This window comes from Vespa crabro, chromosome 19 (genome assembly GCF_910589235.1).
Source record: "Vespa crabro chromosome 19, iyVesCrab1.2, whole genome shotgun sequence".
Classification (NCBI taxonomy): Eukaryota; Metazoa; Arthropoda; class Insecta; order Hymenoptera; family Vespidae; genus Vespa; species Vespa crabro.
The window spans coordinates 4,971,410-4,985,604 of NC_060973.1; the positions used below are offsets into that span (position 1 = coordinate 4,971,410).

General features: G+C 29.4%; 6 protein-coding genes across 8 annotated transcripts; 1 reads left to right on the forward strand and 5 right to left on the reverse strand.

Annotated features, from left to right (window-relative positions):
• Window positions 1-104: 104 nt before the first annotated feature.
• On the reverse strand, window positions 105-3,416 carry LOC124430697 (dynein axonemal assembly factor 5). The gene is made up of 6 exons (XM_046977647.1): window positions 2,470-3,416; window positions 2,151-2,390; window positions 1,884-2,079; window positions 1,495-1,801; window positions 418-1,408; window positions 105-345 (listed from the first exon to the last, which is right to left on the reverse strand). The coding sequence occupies exons 1-6, from the start codon at window positions 3,176-3,178 to the stop codon at window positions 206-208; spliced, it is 2,583 nt and encodes an 860-aa protein (XP_046833603.1). The 5' UTR covers window positions 3,179-3,416; the 3' UTR covers window positions 105-205.
• Window positions 3,417-3,534: 118 nt separating this feature from the next.
• On the reverse strand, window positions 3,535-6,111 carry LOC124430703 (phosphoribosyl pyrophosphate synthase-associated protein 2). Of its 3 annotated transcripts, XM_046977665.1 has the most exons (6): window positions 6,023-6,110; window positions 5,625-5,837; window positions 5,008-5,416; window positions 4,617-4,889; window positions 4,384-4,530; window positions 3,535-4,276 (listed from the first exon to the last, which is right to left on the reverse strand). In XM_046977665.1, exons 2-6 carry the CDS (start codon window positions 5,699-5,701, stop codon window positions 4,118-4,120), a joined length of 1,065 nt encoding a protein of 354 aa, XP_046833621.1. In that variant the 5' UTR covers window positions 5,702-5,837; window positions 6,023-6,110; the 3' UTR covers window positions 3,535-4,117. The 3 variants fall into 3 exon arrangements, with proteins under 3 accessions (XP_046833621.1, XP_046833622.1, XP_046833620.1); XM_046977666.1 differs by lacking the exon at window positions 5,625-5,837 and having other exon boundaries at window positions 6,023-6,111; XM_046977664.1 differs by having other exon boundaries at window positions 5,625-6,080.
• Window positions 6,112-6,454: 343 nt separating this feature from the next.
• Window positions 6,455-7,567, forward strand: LOC124430708 (cytochrome c oxidase subunit 5B, mitochondrial-like). The gene is made up of 3 exons (XM_046977673.1): window positions 6,455-6,633; window positions 6,790-6,860; window positions 7,067-7,567. The coding sequence occupies exons 1-3, from the start codon at window positions 6,552-6,554 to the stop codon at window positions 7,271-7,273; spliced, it is 360 nt and encodes a 119-aa protein (XP_046833629.1). The 5' UTR covers window positions 6,455-6,551; the 3' UTR covers window positions 7,274-7,567.
• Window positions 7,568-7,844: 277 nt separating this feature from the next.
• LOC124430709 (cyclin-dependent kinases regulatory subunit 1-like) lies at window positions 7,845-8,376 on the reverse strand. Its single transcript, XM_046977674.1, has 3 exons — window positions 8,235-8,376; window positions 8,019-8,146; window positions 7,845-7,927 (listed from the first exon to the last, which is right to left on the reverse strand). The coding sequence occupies exons 1-3, from the start codon at window positions 8,309-8,311 to the stop codon at window positions 7,869-7,871; spliced, it is 264 nt and encodes an 87-aa protein (XP_046833630.1). The 5' UTR covers window positions 8,312-8,376; the 3' UTR covers window positions 7,845-7,868.
• LOC124430698 (P protein) lies at window positions 7,845-13,267 on the reverse strand. The gene is made up of 18 exons (XM_046977649.1): window positions 12,756-13,267; window positions 12,536-12,689; window positions 12,324-12,395; window positions 12,113-12,242; window positions 11,979-12,051; window positions 11,698-11,876; window positions 11,330-11,593; window positions 11,164-11,235; window positions 10,958-11,089; window positions 10,625-10,879; window positions 10,399-10,533; window positions 10,133-10,327; window positions 9,820-10,053; window positions 9,479-9,737; window positions 9,300-9,393; window positions 8,235-9,098; window positions 8,048-8,146; window positions 7,845-7,927 (listed from the first exon to the last, which is right to left on the reverse strand). The coding sequence occupies exons 1-16, from the start codon at window positions 12,844-12,846 to the stop codon at window positions 9,008-9,010; spliced, it is 2,430 nt and encodes an 809-aa protein (XP_046833605.1). The 5' UTR covers window positions 12,847-13,267; the 3' UTR covers window positions 7,845-7,927; window positions 8,048-8,146; window positions 8,235-9,007.
• A 137-nt stretch (window positions 13,268-13,404) lies between these two features.
• Window positions 13,405-14,055, reverse strand: LOC124430707 (cytochrome c oxidase assembly protein COX20, mitochondrial). The gene has a single exon (XM_046977672.1). It carries the CDS (start codon window positions 13,829-13,831, stop codon window positions 13,460-13,462), a length of 372 nt encoding a protein of 123 aa, XP_046833628.1. The 5' UTR covers window positions 13,832-14,055; the 3' UTR covers window positions 13,405-13,459.
• Window positions 14,056-14,195: the final 140 nt, after the last annotated feature.

A 14,195-nucleotide genomic window follows, 5' to 3' on the forward strand; every position in this document is an offset into this window, starting at 1 on the left:
AAATAATACTTTTTTTTTTTTGGATAAATCTTATATATTATAAATCAAAATATACGTGCATATATTCTATTTGACTTTTTTTTTTCATTTTCTTTTTTTTTCCATTCAAATGCCAGGTTTTTTTTTATTATGTATAAATCACACATATTTTTTAAACATTAATTCTCAATAAAAATTTAAACAGTATTATACTTTCGGTATATATTTAGTAATTGTCTTTTAACGTTTCATGACAATGATTTAAAAGTATTTGTATACCAGTTTGATTTCTAAAATTTGTTTGACAATTGTTTAACTTTTCGACCAACAATTCGGGATAAATTTTTGCCAACTGCATCAATACGTCTGAAAGAGATATAATATGAAATATTTGGGAAGAGGTATATATTAAAAGTTTTTATAAAGTATAATATTTACCTAATACAAAATTTTGAAACTTTGACTCTGGATCGTCTAGATGTATCAATACCGTTGTATATAGAACATCAATATAACTTTTGCAAGACATTAGATTGTAATCTTTAGGAATAGTAGACCATATTTCTACAAGGGCCTCTAGAGCTGCCCATCTTATATCATCACAACCATCATCTAATCTTTTCAATACAATTGCATGTACTCTATGAATATGGTCTTCTGTTATACAGGACAACTTGTGTCCAATTGACATCATAAAACAAATAGCACGCAAAGAATAAAGCCTAGTTTTTCTCGCATTATCATCAACAAGCGTAATCAAAATAGGAATAATCCTTTCGAAAACAGATAAATAGTTTTCTACAGTAGAAAATATTGTGATATTAGATTCGCTCGTTTTGTTGTTAATTTCCTCCTTTACAATTGTAATAGAATCCTTAATATGCGTGGAAAGGATGTCATTTTGTAGAAGAGCACATAAGCATGAAATGGAAGCTGTACGTAAAGCTTCAGATATTCTACCTGCTGACCAAATAAGATTAGGAATAATGCATATTTCTAAAATTTGATTTACAAATTCATGAAAATCAACAATGCATCGAAGCGATTGCTTATTGCATAACAAGTATTCAGATAGTAATATCAAATATAACAATCTCAATTCCATATCCGTATTTTTGCTCATAATATCCTGTAGTATTGGTAGTACAATATTCATACAGTAAGCAGCAGCGGTCGAAGCACGTATTAAACACGTTCGAAATATTTGATGTTCTGGACTATGAACTGTCCATGAATCACAGTTATCACAAATTGACATTAGCATTACTTTCATACGATGCAGTAATAAATCTTCAGTATCATTTAACGATTCTATGCTTGCAAGCACATCAAGTAAACGATCTGCTTCTTTATGAATAAACTGTTCGGTACTCATAGCCAAACTAGTAAATATGACGGTAAATATATTCTGGGAAATAAGGGCACATTCCTGCAATATCAGTCTTCTATGATGTATCATCAATTACATAGAATGACAAATTATAATGAATGACAAGTTTCTGAAAAAGCACACACCTCGTTGCATACTGTTATAAGGGAATTACAGCAAGATAAAAGTTGTTGCTGATAAATACTTTTCTTGCTGCGACAAATATGTGGCTGTTGTAAAAAATTGCTGATTTTTTCTATATGAGGTAGAAGAATACTTTTTTCAGTACACCTTATGATGGCGGAAAATGCTCTTAGATGACCTGCCGTAGGTGAGTTTTCCAATGTCGGCAATGCTAAATGGCAATAGACTTGTGGTGGTACAAAGTATCCTAAATATTTTGCTGCAATTTCTATATTCTCCACAACTCTTTTATCTTCATCATTACAAGCACTGTTAGAAAACGCAATAATATCACAAATATCAAATAAACGAAATATCATATTTTATGTTAAATCATATACGTTAAATATACCTATATATCGCAGGTAATAATTTTTCTATATGTTGAGTTACATATTGTTCTACATTTAGTATTAAGACGCAAAGTAATTGTGCAGAACGAACTCTTATATCAGCCATCCAATCGGAAAGTTCCCGTGTTATTCCATTTATAAGTTTACATAAATTTTCTCGAGCAATAGTACGACATCCTAAGTTTGGTCTAATAACTAAATAAAAAAAGTACTTCAATTAACATTAATTTACGCTATCGTATCTCTTATGCTAAATAAAAACATACTATTAGGTGGATAATGTTTAGGTTCCTCTGTGAGAAAGTCCATTTTATCTTTAAATTTTTCATCATTTTGATTTTCTTTCATATATAATTGACCTGCTTCATCCCACATTTTTGCTGCTGTAATACGTATTGTTTCTATTTCATCATGAAGACCCGTTAAAATAAGTGGAAGAATTTTGTGCCACCAACTGTATCTATCTCTTAATTCAACAAGCCAATGTCCTGCCACTTCGACAACAGCTTTACGCAGTCATTAATAAATATTATTATTGAAACAAATTATTATAAATAGTATATGTATAATGAATTAAAATGTTACCTGCTCTAACGATTCCGCTTTGATCAAACAGTCTTTCAGCTAAGGGCGTTGCAACTTCTTCCATAGATTTGCTATTACCATATTGAATCACATCGCCTATCGTTTTAACAGAAGCTACTCTGACTCTATAATGTTGATGACTAAAATTACTTAAAATTGGTTTTATAAGAGTTTCAGAATAGGTATAAAAATGCTTAGATACAGTTTTTCCTAATTCTGATATGCACTCGCAACTTTCTCTTTTAGCATTGGGATAATTATCCCTAACAGTTCTTGCAAGAATTCCTATTATTTCATCCATATATACAGATATATGGTCCTTATATTTTAAAATAATGACTTTTAAGAGAGCAATACATTTTAGCCTTACTTCCTCTGATGGTTCTATATATTCTTCCGGACTTAAACGTCTTGACAACACCGGAATCACATAGATAATATGCTTATCATGCGAAGGCAACATATTCAAAAACTTATTTAATATTTCTACAGCACGATCTCGACAAACTTCTGCTTGGTCATTTAATAATCTTATCAATGGTCTACTTAAATCCTCCCATATTTGTGACAAAGCATCAGTATCCAATATTTCTTGTCTATCCAATATTGTCTTTATAATTTCATTTAAAGCATCCTTTCTTCTTTCTTTATTCTCAGCTTGTAATGACAAGCAAATTCTATTTAAACCAGCTTCAGTTTCGAATGACATTTCTTTTAATACTATCCTTTTATTTTTAATATTATTATTAATTTTTAATTCGGTACTCTTGTTAAAATTCACCTTTAAACTATGATTGAAAAAATATTAAGTGAGGAACGCAAATACAATCTCATATAAAGTAGTTATTGCCATGGTTACGAACATGCATATTGAACTTCTAATTTCTCTCTCTCTCTCTCTCTCTCTCTATATATATATATATATATATATATATATATATATATATATATATATATATATATATGTTGTCTTTATTCCTATATCTATCATATATGTGTTTTATCGTCCATTGTGTAAAACTAATTCCATTCTTTAAATTGCTATTATATGTTAAACGCAAAATCTTAATTTAATAATAGACATTTATTCATTTTTGGATCTAGAATACATAATAATTTTTAAGAATGTAAAATTAATAACATCATCAACATAAAAATGATATGACAAACATAAAAATACTGTTGTCTTTTACATAAGTGAATAATAATTGCTAGATTCATATAAAATATTTTCATTGTAAATTATAGTGTGCTCAAATAAAGAATTATGATTTTATGGGTAAGACTATAAAGTAATTTCAATCATGGATAGTGGATTAGAAATTCGCTTAAATTGAATGATGTAAGTTCAAAAATGTAAATTATGTTATCATATCTTTTACCATGTAATTTATAATTATTGAGCTCTTATCAAATTTTATAAATGTTAAGTATAAGAAATAAACTTACATCTTTTGGTAATTAAAATATTTTATCCTTTTAAGAAATAATCTGTGTTATAAAAATATTATGCACAATTAAGACATAGATATGTTTTATGTTATCTCAATACTGAATAATATGAAGAATTCAGCCACTTAATTGAAATTGAATTTTATGTTTGCTAAATTTAGATTTACTGTAAATCATACATATTATCAACATATTTTCAATCTTCTAATGTAACATTTTTAAACAAATAAGACATTGATTCTTTATTGTGAATACGTCGAATAGCTTCAGCTAATAAAATGCTTATATCAACAGTTTTGATTTTTGGACATTGCATTTTTTGTACATCATGAGGTACAGTGTTGGTCACAACAACCTGGGAAAAGTATAAAAATCCAATATATAAAAGTTTTGATCAAAGTAAATGTTATATTAATATATAATTTAACTTTGCTAAAATTAAATATATAGGTAACGCATTACCTCATCAATTGGTGACTCTTCGATAAGTCTTGGTGCATCCGAACTAAGTAAACCATGAGTAGCTAATACATAAATTTTATATGCACCCCTTTCTTTAAGTACTTCAGCCGCTGCTACATAGGATTGTACATCATCTATCATATCATCCTAAATTAAATAACAATAAATATTTAATTATATAACAAAAAAGTCAAGTATATATGAGTATTAATTTTTCTTGAATATCTTCTTACCACCATAATAGCAATGCGTCCTCCGACATCTCCTACAACATTGATCGGAGGCTTTTCTTTGGCAGGATGCATAGGCACACCTACACCAACCTCCATTGTTCTTGAGGCTAACGCTGGTGGAGAATAACGTCCATCATTCATATCTGATTCGGCTTCTCTTTGTTCTCCGTGTATAACTGCTATTCCTAAACGCAATCTTTCTGCATAACTAGTTGCCTTTTTTGCGCTTCCTGGATTTCTTGCAACGATTACAGAATTGTGATAATCAGGTATCTAATAATAATAGGACATAGATGATTAATGTCTTATAATTATGTTGATCCAATATAAAAGGGAAGAATTAAGTAATTAAGTTACAAGAAATATTCAAATCAATAAAAGCTATACTCACAGACTCTTGAATATATTGTAATAAAAATGGACTGGCTCTTAAATTATCTACAGGAACATCGAAAAATCCTTGGATTTCTTTTTGATGTAAGTCCATAGTAATAATATGTGTTAAACCACTTTTGCATAACATCTTTGCTAAGAGTTTGGAAACTATACAGCCACGCTTACGCATCTTGCATTGTTTAGAATAAGGTAAATAAGGAATTACGCCGACAATATTTTTTGCCGATGACGTTTTACAGGCATATGCCATGATGAGGAGCTCCATTATATTATTATTAACATCTTTTGTACCAGTCTGAATTATATACAGATCTTTACCTCGTACGGAATCACTTATTTCAACCATAGTTTCACGGTTTGATTTATGATATACGGAACATCCACCATGCTTTACACCAAGGCGACTTTAAATATAAAAAGTATATCAATATAAACTTTAATGTAACAACTTTTGTCTGTCAAATTGTAAATAGAAGAATATATACTTGACAATCATAGAATGTTCATTAACCAATATATTAAAACAGTTTAGTTAATGAGAAGAGAAAAGAGATAATTATCTCTTCTTACGTAAAAGAATGGAAATGTAATTAAGATTTAAGTAGAACTTACTTAGCGATTAAATTAGCCAATTCTGGATGTGAATTGCCCGCTATTAGAACGATATCCGAGGAAACTGGTTTGTCCATATTAAAAGAAAATATTTTCCTCTTTTCTCTTAAGATTCACGTGAAACTATTAAAATATCTTTTTATATAAATACAAATACGTCCGATCGTAGAAGATTATCATTCAGCTTCGAAGGATCGGAAATTGATTAAACATCTATAATAATATTATCTTAAATCGGTTTATAACTACGCGCAAATTTCAAATGAATATAATGTTGCTCGTTATTTGATATTCCTTATCGGAATATAATTTATGTTATTATCATAGTTCGATTATTATGTTAAATAAGAATTAAACCGTATAAACACACTTAAAATTATTCTAAAATTCTTTTTTACCAATCGTCCGAAGAGCCGCTCACCGTCGCTCACTGGCGCAAGTTACGCAGAAGATGTATAGTTGGTGCATCGGTGTTTCATGTGACAGAAGGGTAAAGCTCTGTAAATAATATGCGATAGAACGTCCAACTGATAGAAAAGAAACTGTATTTTCTATTACTTAGATCCGAATTCAAAATTATGCAAAACAGATATTTATTTTCTTTTGAGATTTAACGAACTTTTCCATGGATAAAGAAACGCCATTATTTTTCCCGCGTTTTTAACGCAACGTCTCTATACGGTGGTTTTAAACGAATGTTCAATTTCAAATTGGCGCCTTTTTTCACAGACGAGCTTGTAGAGGTTAACTTACAATCGATCGTCCATAGTTCAATTCACCTACGTCAAAGCGCCACCGTAGCTCACCTTATGACATGTGAAGCGGCCAATCTTTTTTATTACGCATTTGTCCCAAGTCGTTCATTTTCGGCGAAAGGAATAGAATAGAAGAGTGAGTATACGGTACGATTTGGCCGAGATCTACAAAATGGCATGTTCTTATGGGCGTGCGGTTTTACTTTCATGTCGACGGTCGATATCTTACAGTGCACCAAGATATTTAAGAGATGGTAATACATTTACATCTATTCTTCAATTAAAAAGTGATTATATTCTGTCTACTTAGATATCTTCAAATTACGTAATATATTGAGCATTCTTAAATTATTAACTTCTCCTGTCTTCTTCTACGAGAATGCAGATATAGGTGCATTTATTATTTGTAGGTGCTGATCCATTGGAACATGCAACAGGAATAGAAAAACGAGAATTACTTGCTAAAGCAGCTGGTGACGATGTAAGTTTTTACCTTACTTAAATCAACTTCTTGCACTAACTAATATTATATGATTCCAATAATTTTCATTTTGTGTCTTATAATTTTAATGATGTATTATATCATTAACTATATTATTTGTATCAACATTATTTTGAATTATTTATTATTAAAATCGTATTCATGTTTTGATATTCCTTAACGTAGATTATTTATTGTATTCTCAGGATCCTTTTAACTTGAAAGTTACAAAACGGGGACCTGGTACAAAAGAATGTCCAAATCTGGTGCCAAGTGCATTTAACAGTCGTATAGTTGGATGTATTTGCGAAGAAGATCAATCGCATATAAACTGGATGTGGTTACACGAAGGAACTCCACGACGTTGTGAATGTGGATATTGGTTTAAGCTTGTTGAAAAAGCTCCTCTTTAATAACGCATAAAAATAAATTAGTGAACTGTTTAAAGCATAGAATTAATATTATATTAGAAAAATGGGAAGATGATAATTATTTATTGCCTATCCATATTTAATTTTTCCTGCTTGTACGATGTAAACTCTTGTTAATGACATTGCGTGATATAAGTATCATGCATATATCGTACATAGATACACGTATTGACTATGTGCGTGTACTTTACCTAAAATCATAGTAAATGCAAAATATTTATCACGCATTCGAAAGTGAAGATGTTAATAAAAATTTAATAAAAATTATAGAAAGTAGTGCATTGTAATTTCAATGTATTATTTATAAGAACAAAAAACCTACATCAATCATCAAACGTTTATCATTGTAAAATATAAAAAACCATTAATTTATATTATAAAAATCATGATTATGATTATTTGCACGATGATTTACAAGATAACTACTTATTTCTATACAATATATACAGACGCAACATATTTATACATATATATATATATATATATATATATATATATATATATATATAAATATATAAATATATTCTCTAAAAATAAGTATATCGATGACACATTTGTTTACATAAAAATTAGTTTATTACATTACACGTTTTCCTCTCTGAATTCTTGGGCGACGAAAAAGCAAGACATGTGGTTCTGTCAAACACAATAATCCTTATAATTTTTAAAAATTATTGATAAATTATATAATATGTAATAAATATACTTATGCATCTAAGTAACATACCTGGACTATGCATCATATAATGAACCCACCTAGGACTTTGCTGAACGCCTAAATTACGCCATTCAGTTTCTGACATCAAGTGTGTTTTAGGTACATGTTTTGCTAAATCAATTGGAAGAATTACATGCCTATAATTAAAACGTATTGTTAAAACATTTTAAACAAATTAATGAAATAAACACAGTATTATGAGCATATTAAATCAATGAACTTAACCTATACTCATAATTATCATCGGTGTATCTTTCGGAATACTGAATTTGATCGACAGGCATGTTGATCATAAAAGTCATTTAACTTTTTACTAAAAATATCAATTATTATAAAAGTGCACTGATTTTTTATTACTTAATAAAAATTCAAATACATAATGCAGTAGGTATTTTTCATTAACGTACTCTGTTTTGTTTACTATACGATTTGACAACGGAATGAATTGTCGATAATCAATAGAGTGATTTCAACTTATGGCGCGTTTCTATAAAATCTTTGACATATATAATATTTAATATTTTCTTATATTAAGAAATATATGGTTTCATAATCATTATTAATCTTTTCTATTATGCATTGCCGTTTTTTATATGCACAAACATATTTATAAATAGTTACATGTTTTTATTGTGCAATGATAAGCCATCGTTGGTCAACACTGTCGATAATTATAAGGTTAAGAGTATATTTATTTATATTTTCAACTAATTCTTAAACCTGATAGATATTGAAAAAATCGAGTTATCAAAAGTCAAATATTTTCTTAAATGATAATTATTATCAATATATAAAATATTTATTTTCTCTAGAGAATTACTTAATTTTATTAAAAATATTCATATATTTTTTTTATATGATTTTCTGCATTAAGCATATCTTGATGCAAAGAATGTTTGTTACAAAAACATTAAAACAGTAAAGTACTTATAATAGTACAATTATGAACAAGTGTAGATTGAAGTTATATTTCTTCGTACTTCTAAAAAAGAGAACATTTACATTCCATTCCAAGCAAAAATAACATGGGAGATCATTAGGTACATAGTTACTGTCATAGTGCTTGTGATCATCACAGGAAAGCCAACTCTGAAAAAAAAAAAGAAAAGAAAAAAAGAAAAACAAACATTCGAGTCATATAACAACATTACTTGCGTCAGTTAAAAGATCTGCAGTATTATCAGCTGTTTTTTTAATCAATCATGTTAAATAATATCGTATAATAATATTAAGAAAAAAATGTTATATAATAATAGCTGATGATAAGGAGCGATTATTAAAAAAGATTACTTTAAAAATTGCATAAAAGTGAATCTATATCCATGCTGTTCAGCTACTCCTGCGCAGACAACATTTGCAGTAGCTCCAATTAAAGTTCCATTTCCTGTAAATACCACAACCGTCCATTCAACCAAATAAATACCAGTAATATAATGAATAAGAAAATATATAATTGGAAATCTGCTTACCTCCCATGCAAGCACCAAAAGCTAATGCCCAAATTAAAGGTTGCAGAGGCAATCTAAGCTCATGATTTTTAGCTAAATTTATTGCAATTCTTACCATCATCGTGCTCAAAGGTACATTATCAACAAATGCGCTTGCAAATGCCGATACCCACAAGATTAAAAGTATAGCTACAGCCAAACGAGATTCTTCATTAACAGATAGAATAATTTTTTCTGTTTGCTTTCCTATCCAGGCAATAAGACCCAAACGTGACAAAGCCTATGATAATAGCAGAATTGATTATACATTAATACAAACTAGTGCATACCAATGCTACTTAATATAATTTTTTTTTCCTCACTTCCATAAGTATAAACAACGAAGCAAAGAATAATAAAGTACTCCATTCGACTCTAGCCATTAGTCCATCCAAATCTTCACTGTCTGCTAATATTAGTAATAAAAGTACTCCTAGTAATGCAGTCCAGCCTAATGATAAATTCATACCAGGTACACTATGAAGGAAAAATAACGTGATAACGAACACTAATGCAAATCCTGATTTGACTAACAACCACTTGTCTCTTATGGGATACTAAAATATACAAATTTTATTAATTAAAAAATGATAATTTTAATATCTGTATTTGTTATGTATAATGACGCTGAAATACTTTTTCCTGTAGTTCTTCGAGTGTAGTTTTATACTTTTCGAAAGCAGCACTACCAGTCATTAGCTTTTTTTTAAGTTGCGTAAGTAAGCGTTGTACTTTCTTTAATAAAGTTTCTCTTACTAAATTTTCATCTTTACTATAACTCGATAGACTTGCCGCAGCTCTTTGCCAGATTGCTATCTCATGTCTGAGTTCCTAAAAAAATATTTCATGCATAGAAAAATCTATACGTTTCCTTAAATAATATACCGGAAGAACATGTTTACCTGCACATCTTGTGGTTCATCGAAACTTAAAACTGCTTTATCACGAAAAATGAAACGCAATTGAGCATATACCACAATCAATACTAATATTACACCAATGCTCATATGCAATGTAAATGTACTAAAATCTACTCCCTGATAACAAGTTAAATGATATGATAATAATATTTAACAAACGATAATAATCCAATCATTATGATACATTATATGAGCTAATGACACTCACAGCATCAATAACATCACGATTAGAGGCAATGATAACGTTTGGTGGGTCACCTACTGGTGTAATGGCACCACCTATATTGGAATAAACTACCATTGCTGTTAATATAGGTACTGGATTTAATTCCATTACTTCGCAGAGTCTGATCGTAACTGGAGTCATTAATAGTACTGTTGTAACATTATCCAAAAATGACGAGATAAATGTGGTAAAGAAACATAAAGTATTTACTAATGGCCATAATTTACCTCCAGTTATCTAAAGATTGTATTATCGATTATGGAAGCATAAAGAAAAAGCGTATTTTTTATAATATAATTTACGTTATTATTATACCCTGTAAGCATAAACAGCTAACCAATCGAATATTCCTGTTTCTGCGACAATTGCAACAAGAACCATCATGGAAAATAATAGTAGTAATGTATCTACATCAATCCAAGAAATTAATTCTGTCATATTTGGTCTCTAGTAATATTAGAAAGAAAATAAAAAGTAGAAATAAAAAAAATTTACATTAAATAGATAAGCATAACAGATACCTCATTAAATGCAGCTAATATTGCCACAGACATAGTCGATGCTAGCATTGCAGCCAAAGCTCTGTGAACGATCTAAAAGTATAAAATAGACGTAATAAGTCCGTATTTATATTATTTCTATTATTGGATATATATTTGATGTGTTAAGTCTATACAATTTTTTTACCTCAAATACTATCAATACATATAGACCAAATAAAACAACCGCAGCGTACGGTATACCATCGTCCGTATTTATCGAAGATAAATCATATGCAATTGAAAGTGGAAAACTATGTTTTAAATTTGTATGTAAATTTATAAATATTGCATTTTCTACTAATTCTTTATCAACATTATCTAATTCAAAGACTTTTTGATGCTTTTGATCAGGAAACAAATCCATTAAATTTTCAGGAAGTACAGGTAAAATCCAAAAATCGCTTATATTCTGAAAATTATTTTAATATGTTTTACTTTCTCAAATACTTAATTTTATATCACTTATTTATTTAAATGTTTTCTATTAAAGTAATATTCACATGAATTCATTACCTCTGAATGGATATTATATTTATGTAGACCAGTCGAATCGTTGATTAATGAACTCAACCATATCGTTAAATGATGACTTGATAAATTTAAGTTAAGATTTTCTTTAATTGGAGGCAGTAATGAACCTTCTACTCTGATGCTGATCCGCTTACTTTCGACTAAACCTTGCAATTTATAATCTGTTTATAAATAAGTTTAAAGAAAGTCACAGTATTATAATTTATCTACGAAATAATCGATATAAAGATGGAACAAAAGTTTATTATCATGGTAAAGGATACGTCGAATTTCATTGCTGGGAATGGAAATCTGATGCATTTTTTCGACTTTCTCGTTCTTGACCATTAATATCACCTATAACGTTTCATATATATGTCGCGAGTAAAAATAATAAATATCTGTTTAAAATGCTTACAGTAAATATTAGCCAGCAACAAGAAAGAGCTATTAATTTGCTGTAACGATAAAATGGCTTTTGTTTTTCATGCGCTTGGTCTTGTGTAATATCGTGCGTGCCATCCTCTTCGCAAATATTTTGTTGCGTTCTAGTTGAAAAAAGATTTCTAAGCGATTTCCGTGTTTGATAATAATAAATCAAATTACAATTATAAAATAAATATAAACACCTTATGGGTGGCGCCGATTGTGTACCAAGAGACATATTTACTACTAAACAATCTCTTTTTGTATCGGAGCATCTAACAAATGTGGTGATAAAAAAGACGAATAATAAAAAAAAAAAAAAGAAAATAGAACATATATATGTATATATACAATTGCTTTGATATATATATATATATATATATATATATATAAATATGTCAAGTTAGATATAAACCTTCTGTCGGTTTGATAAATCCTATCGTATTCTTTTTGAAAAATTGCTAAGCTAGGATCTAAACGAATTGCTTCGGGTAATTGACTCCAAACACGTAGAACTTCGTCTGGAATTGGACCAAATATAACAGAGCTTGAAATAGAAGACGGTGTGCCTGAATAAAATAGGAAAAACAATTATACCAATATTGCTTTTCAATATTTTTGTTCCATTATAATACCTGGTGTACCACGACTACATCTAGATCCTTTCCTCAGGAACATCGGAGTTCGTAAACCGGTCTCATCTTCGCTCGTATCGTTTTGCGACATTATTCCCAATTAAAAACTTTTAATATATTTTGTCTACAACTGTATCGACAATTTATATGATTTATATGCTCGAGCCGAAAGAAACCACTTTCTCGTTCTCAAAGATGACGGGGAATAAGAATTAGTAACATACTCTTTAATATTATTGTTAAAAGTCCTTCCAAGGTCGTACTTATATGTCATTACTCTTAACAGGAAACGTGTTTACAAATGCTAATACGTTATTATTTTTATTAAATTGTTATTGTGGCATTTATAAAAACAGGAAAAAATGAATATTATTGTTGTTAATCGAACTTATAAATGTATGATGATACATATGATGATATAAGATTTATAACTATATACAAACGTGTAAAGAATACATGAAGCATGGTAAAAACCTATACAAAAGTTTCGTCGATCGATCGAAGATCCGAGTTTGAAAATATTTGACGTCATATTCACGCATATATATATATACACACATACAGAGGATGTTTTCCTACTTTTATATTATACATTTCGAACGTACATATACATACGTGCGCTCGATTGTGGTAAGCAACGAGTAATAAATTGTAACATAAACTTGTTATATTTAACTAGTGTATACAAAATTAATAAATGATATCTAAACATCAACTAGTTCTTTATCTATTACAATTTCTGGCCCCTCTTCCGTACCTTCCAACACAGCGGCATTTTGAAATATATCTTGCATTCGGATAGCATTAAAATGATCCAGATCTCTAGTATAACGGCAATAAAACCAATAACCCATTGTTACATTGAAATATGTAGCCATTGTGCAATGCATAGCAAGTTTGGGACGACTTGTAAATAAAAATGCTAACAATCCACCTCCGATACCGCTGGAGATACCGTATAGAAAACTATTTCTGAAACAAGGAATTTCTGCGATATTGCGTCCAAAAATAATGACTGGCTTTCGGTCTTCCTCTCTCTGAACGATTGCAGTTGGAGCACTTGAATCGTTTTGCATATTTTGGCAAGAGTTTCTTGAATCAATGTTAACGATCGAGTCAAAGTATCCGATTAACCTTATATCTATATGGATTATTCACCGGCGGTTAAAAATATCATTGAAATATATGACACTGTCGAACGTCGCCGTTGAATGTTGAATTTTAATGCCACCTGAAATATATTTTCAATAAAAAATTACACAAGTCATATTCTTTGTAATATAACGTAATACGTATAATTTATAACCATAAAAGTATCGAGCCACTGATACAAAGCATGTGCGAACCATATAATCGTAATATCAATCGAGATGAGTAACCTTTCGAGCAATCGAAGAGAACTATTAATTGGGAAATTGTTCACCAGGGAGGTGTTACGAT

Excerpts from the sequence above, each read along its gene's own strand:
- LOC124430707 (XM_046977672.1), bottom strand. The coding sequence starts at position 13,831 with ATGCAAAACGATTCAAGTGCTCCAACTGCAATCGTTCAGAGAGAGGAA.
- LOC124430709 (XM_046977674.1), bottom strand. The coding sequence starts at position 8,311 with ATGACTTTTATGATCAACATGCCTGTCGATCAAATTCAGTATTCCGAA. Across the intron at positions 8,147-8,234 it reads GATGATAATTATGAGTATAG|GCATGTAATTCTTCCAATTG; the intron begins GTTAAGTTCATT and ends TTTTAATTATAG. Across the intron at positions 7,928-8,018 it reads TTATATGATGCATAGTCCAG|AACCACATGTCTTGCTTTTT; the intron begins GTATGTTACTTA and ends TGTGTTTGACAG.
- LOC124430697 (XM_046977647.1), bottom strand. The coding sequence starts at position 3,178 with ATGTCATTCGAAACTGAAGCTGGTTTAAATAGAATTTGCTTGTCATTA. Across the intron at positions 2,391-2,469 it reads AAGCGGAATCGTTAGAGCAG|CTGTTGTCGAAGTGGCAGGA; the intron begins GTAACATTTTAA and ends GACTGCGTAAAG. Across the intron at positions 1,802-1,883 it reads TTATTACCTGCGATATATAG|TGCTTGTAATGATGAAGATA; the intron begins GTATATTTAACG and ends GTTTTCTAACAG.
- LOC124430708 (XM_046977673.1), top strand. The coding sequence starts at position 6,552 with ATGGCATGTTCTTATGGGCGTGCGGTTTTACTTTCATGTCGACGGTCG. Across the intron at positions 6,634-6,789 it reads ACCAAGATATTTAAGAGATG|GTGCTGATCCATTGGAACAT; the intron begins GTAATACATTTA and ends TATTATTTGTAG. Across the intron at positions 6,861-7,066 it reads CTAAAGCAGCTGGTGACGAT|GATCCTTTTAACTTGAAAGT; the intron begins GTAAGTTTTTAC and ends TTGTATTCTCAG.
- LOC124430698 (XM_046977649.1), bottom strand. The coding sequence starts at position 12,846 with ATGTCGCAAAACGATACGAGCGAAGATGAGACCGGTTTACGAACTCCG. Across the intron at positions 9,738-9,819 it reads CGTTGTTTATACTTATGGAA|GCTTTGTCACGTTTGGGTCT; the intron begins GTGAGGAAAAAA and ends CTATTATCATAG. Across the intron at positions 9,099-9,299 it reads ACTTTTATGCAATTTTTAAA|AGTTGGCTTTCCTGTGATGA; the intron begins GTAATCTTTTTT and ends TTTTTTTTTCAG.
- LOC124430703 (XM_046977665.1), bottom strand. The coding sequence starts at position 5,701 with ATGGACAAACCAGTTTCCTCGGATATCGTTCTAATAGCGGGCAATTCA. Across the intron at positions 5,417-5,624 it reads TTGGCTAATTTAATCGCTAA|TCGCCTTGGTGTAAAGCATG; the intron begins GTAAGTTCTACT and ends TTATATTTAAAG. Across the intron at positions 4,531-4,616 it reads GACGCATTGCTATTATGGTG|GATGATATGATAGATGATGT; the intron begins GTAAGAAGATAT and ends TATTTAATTTAG.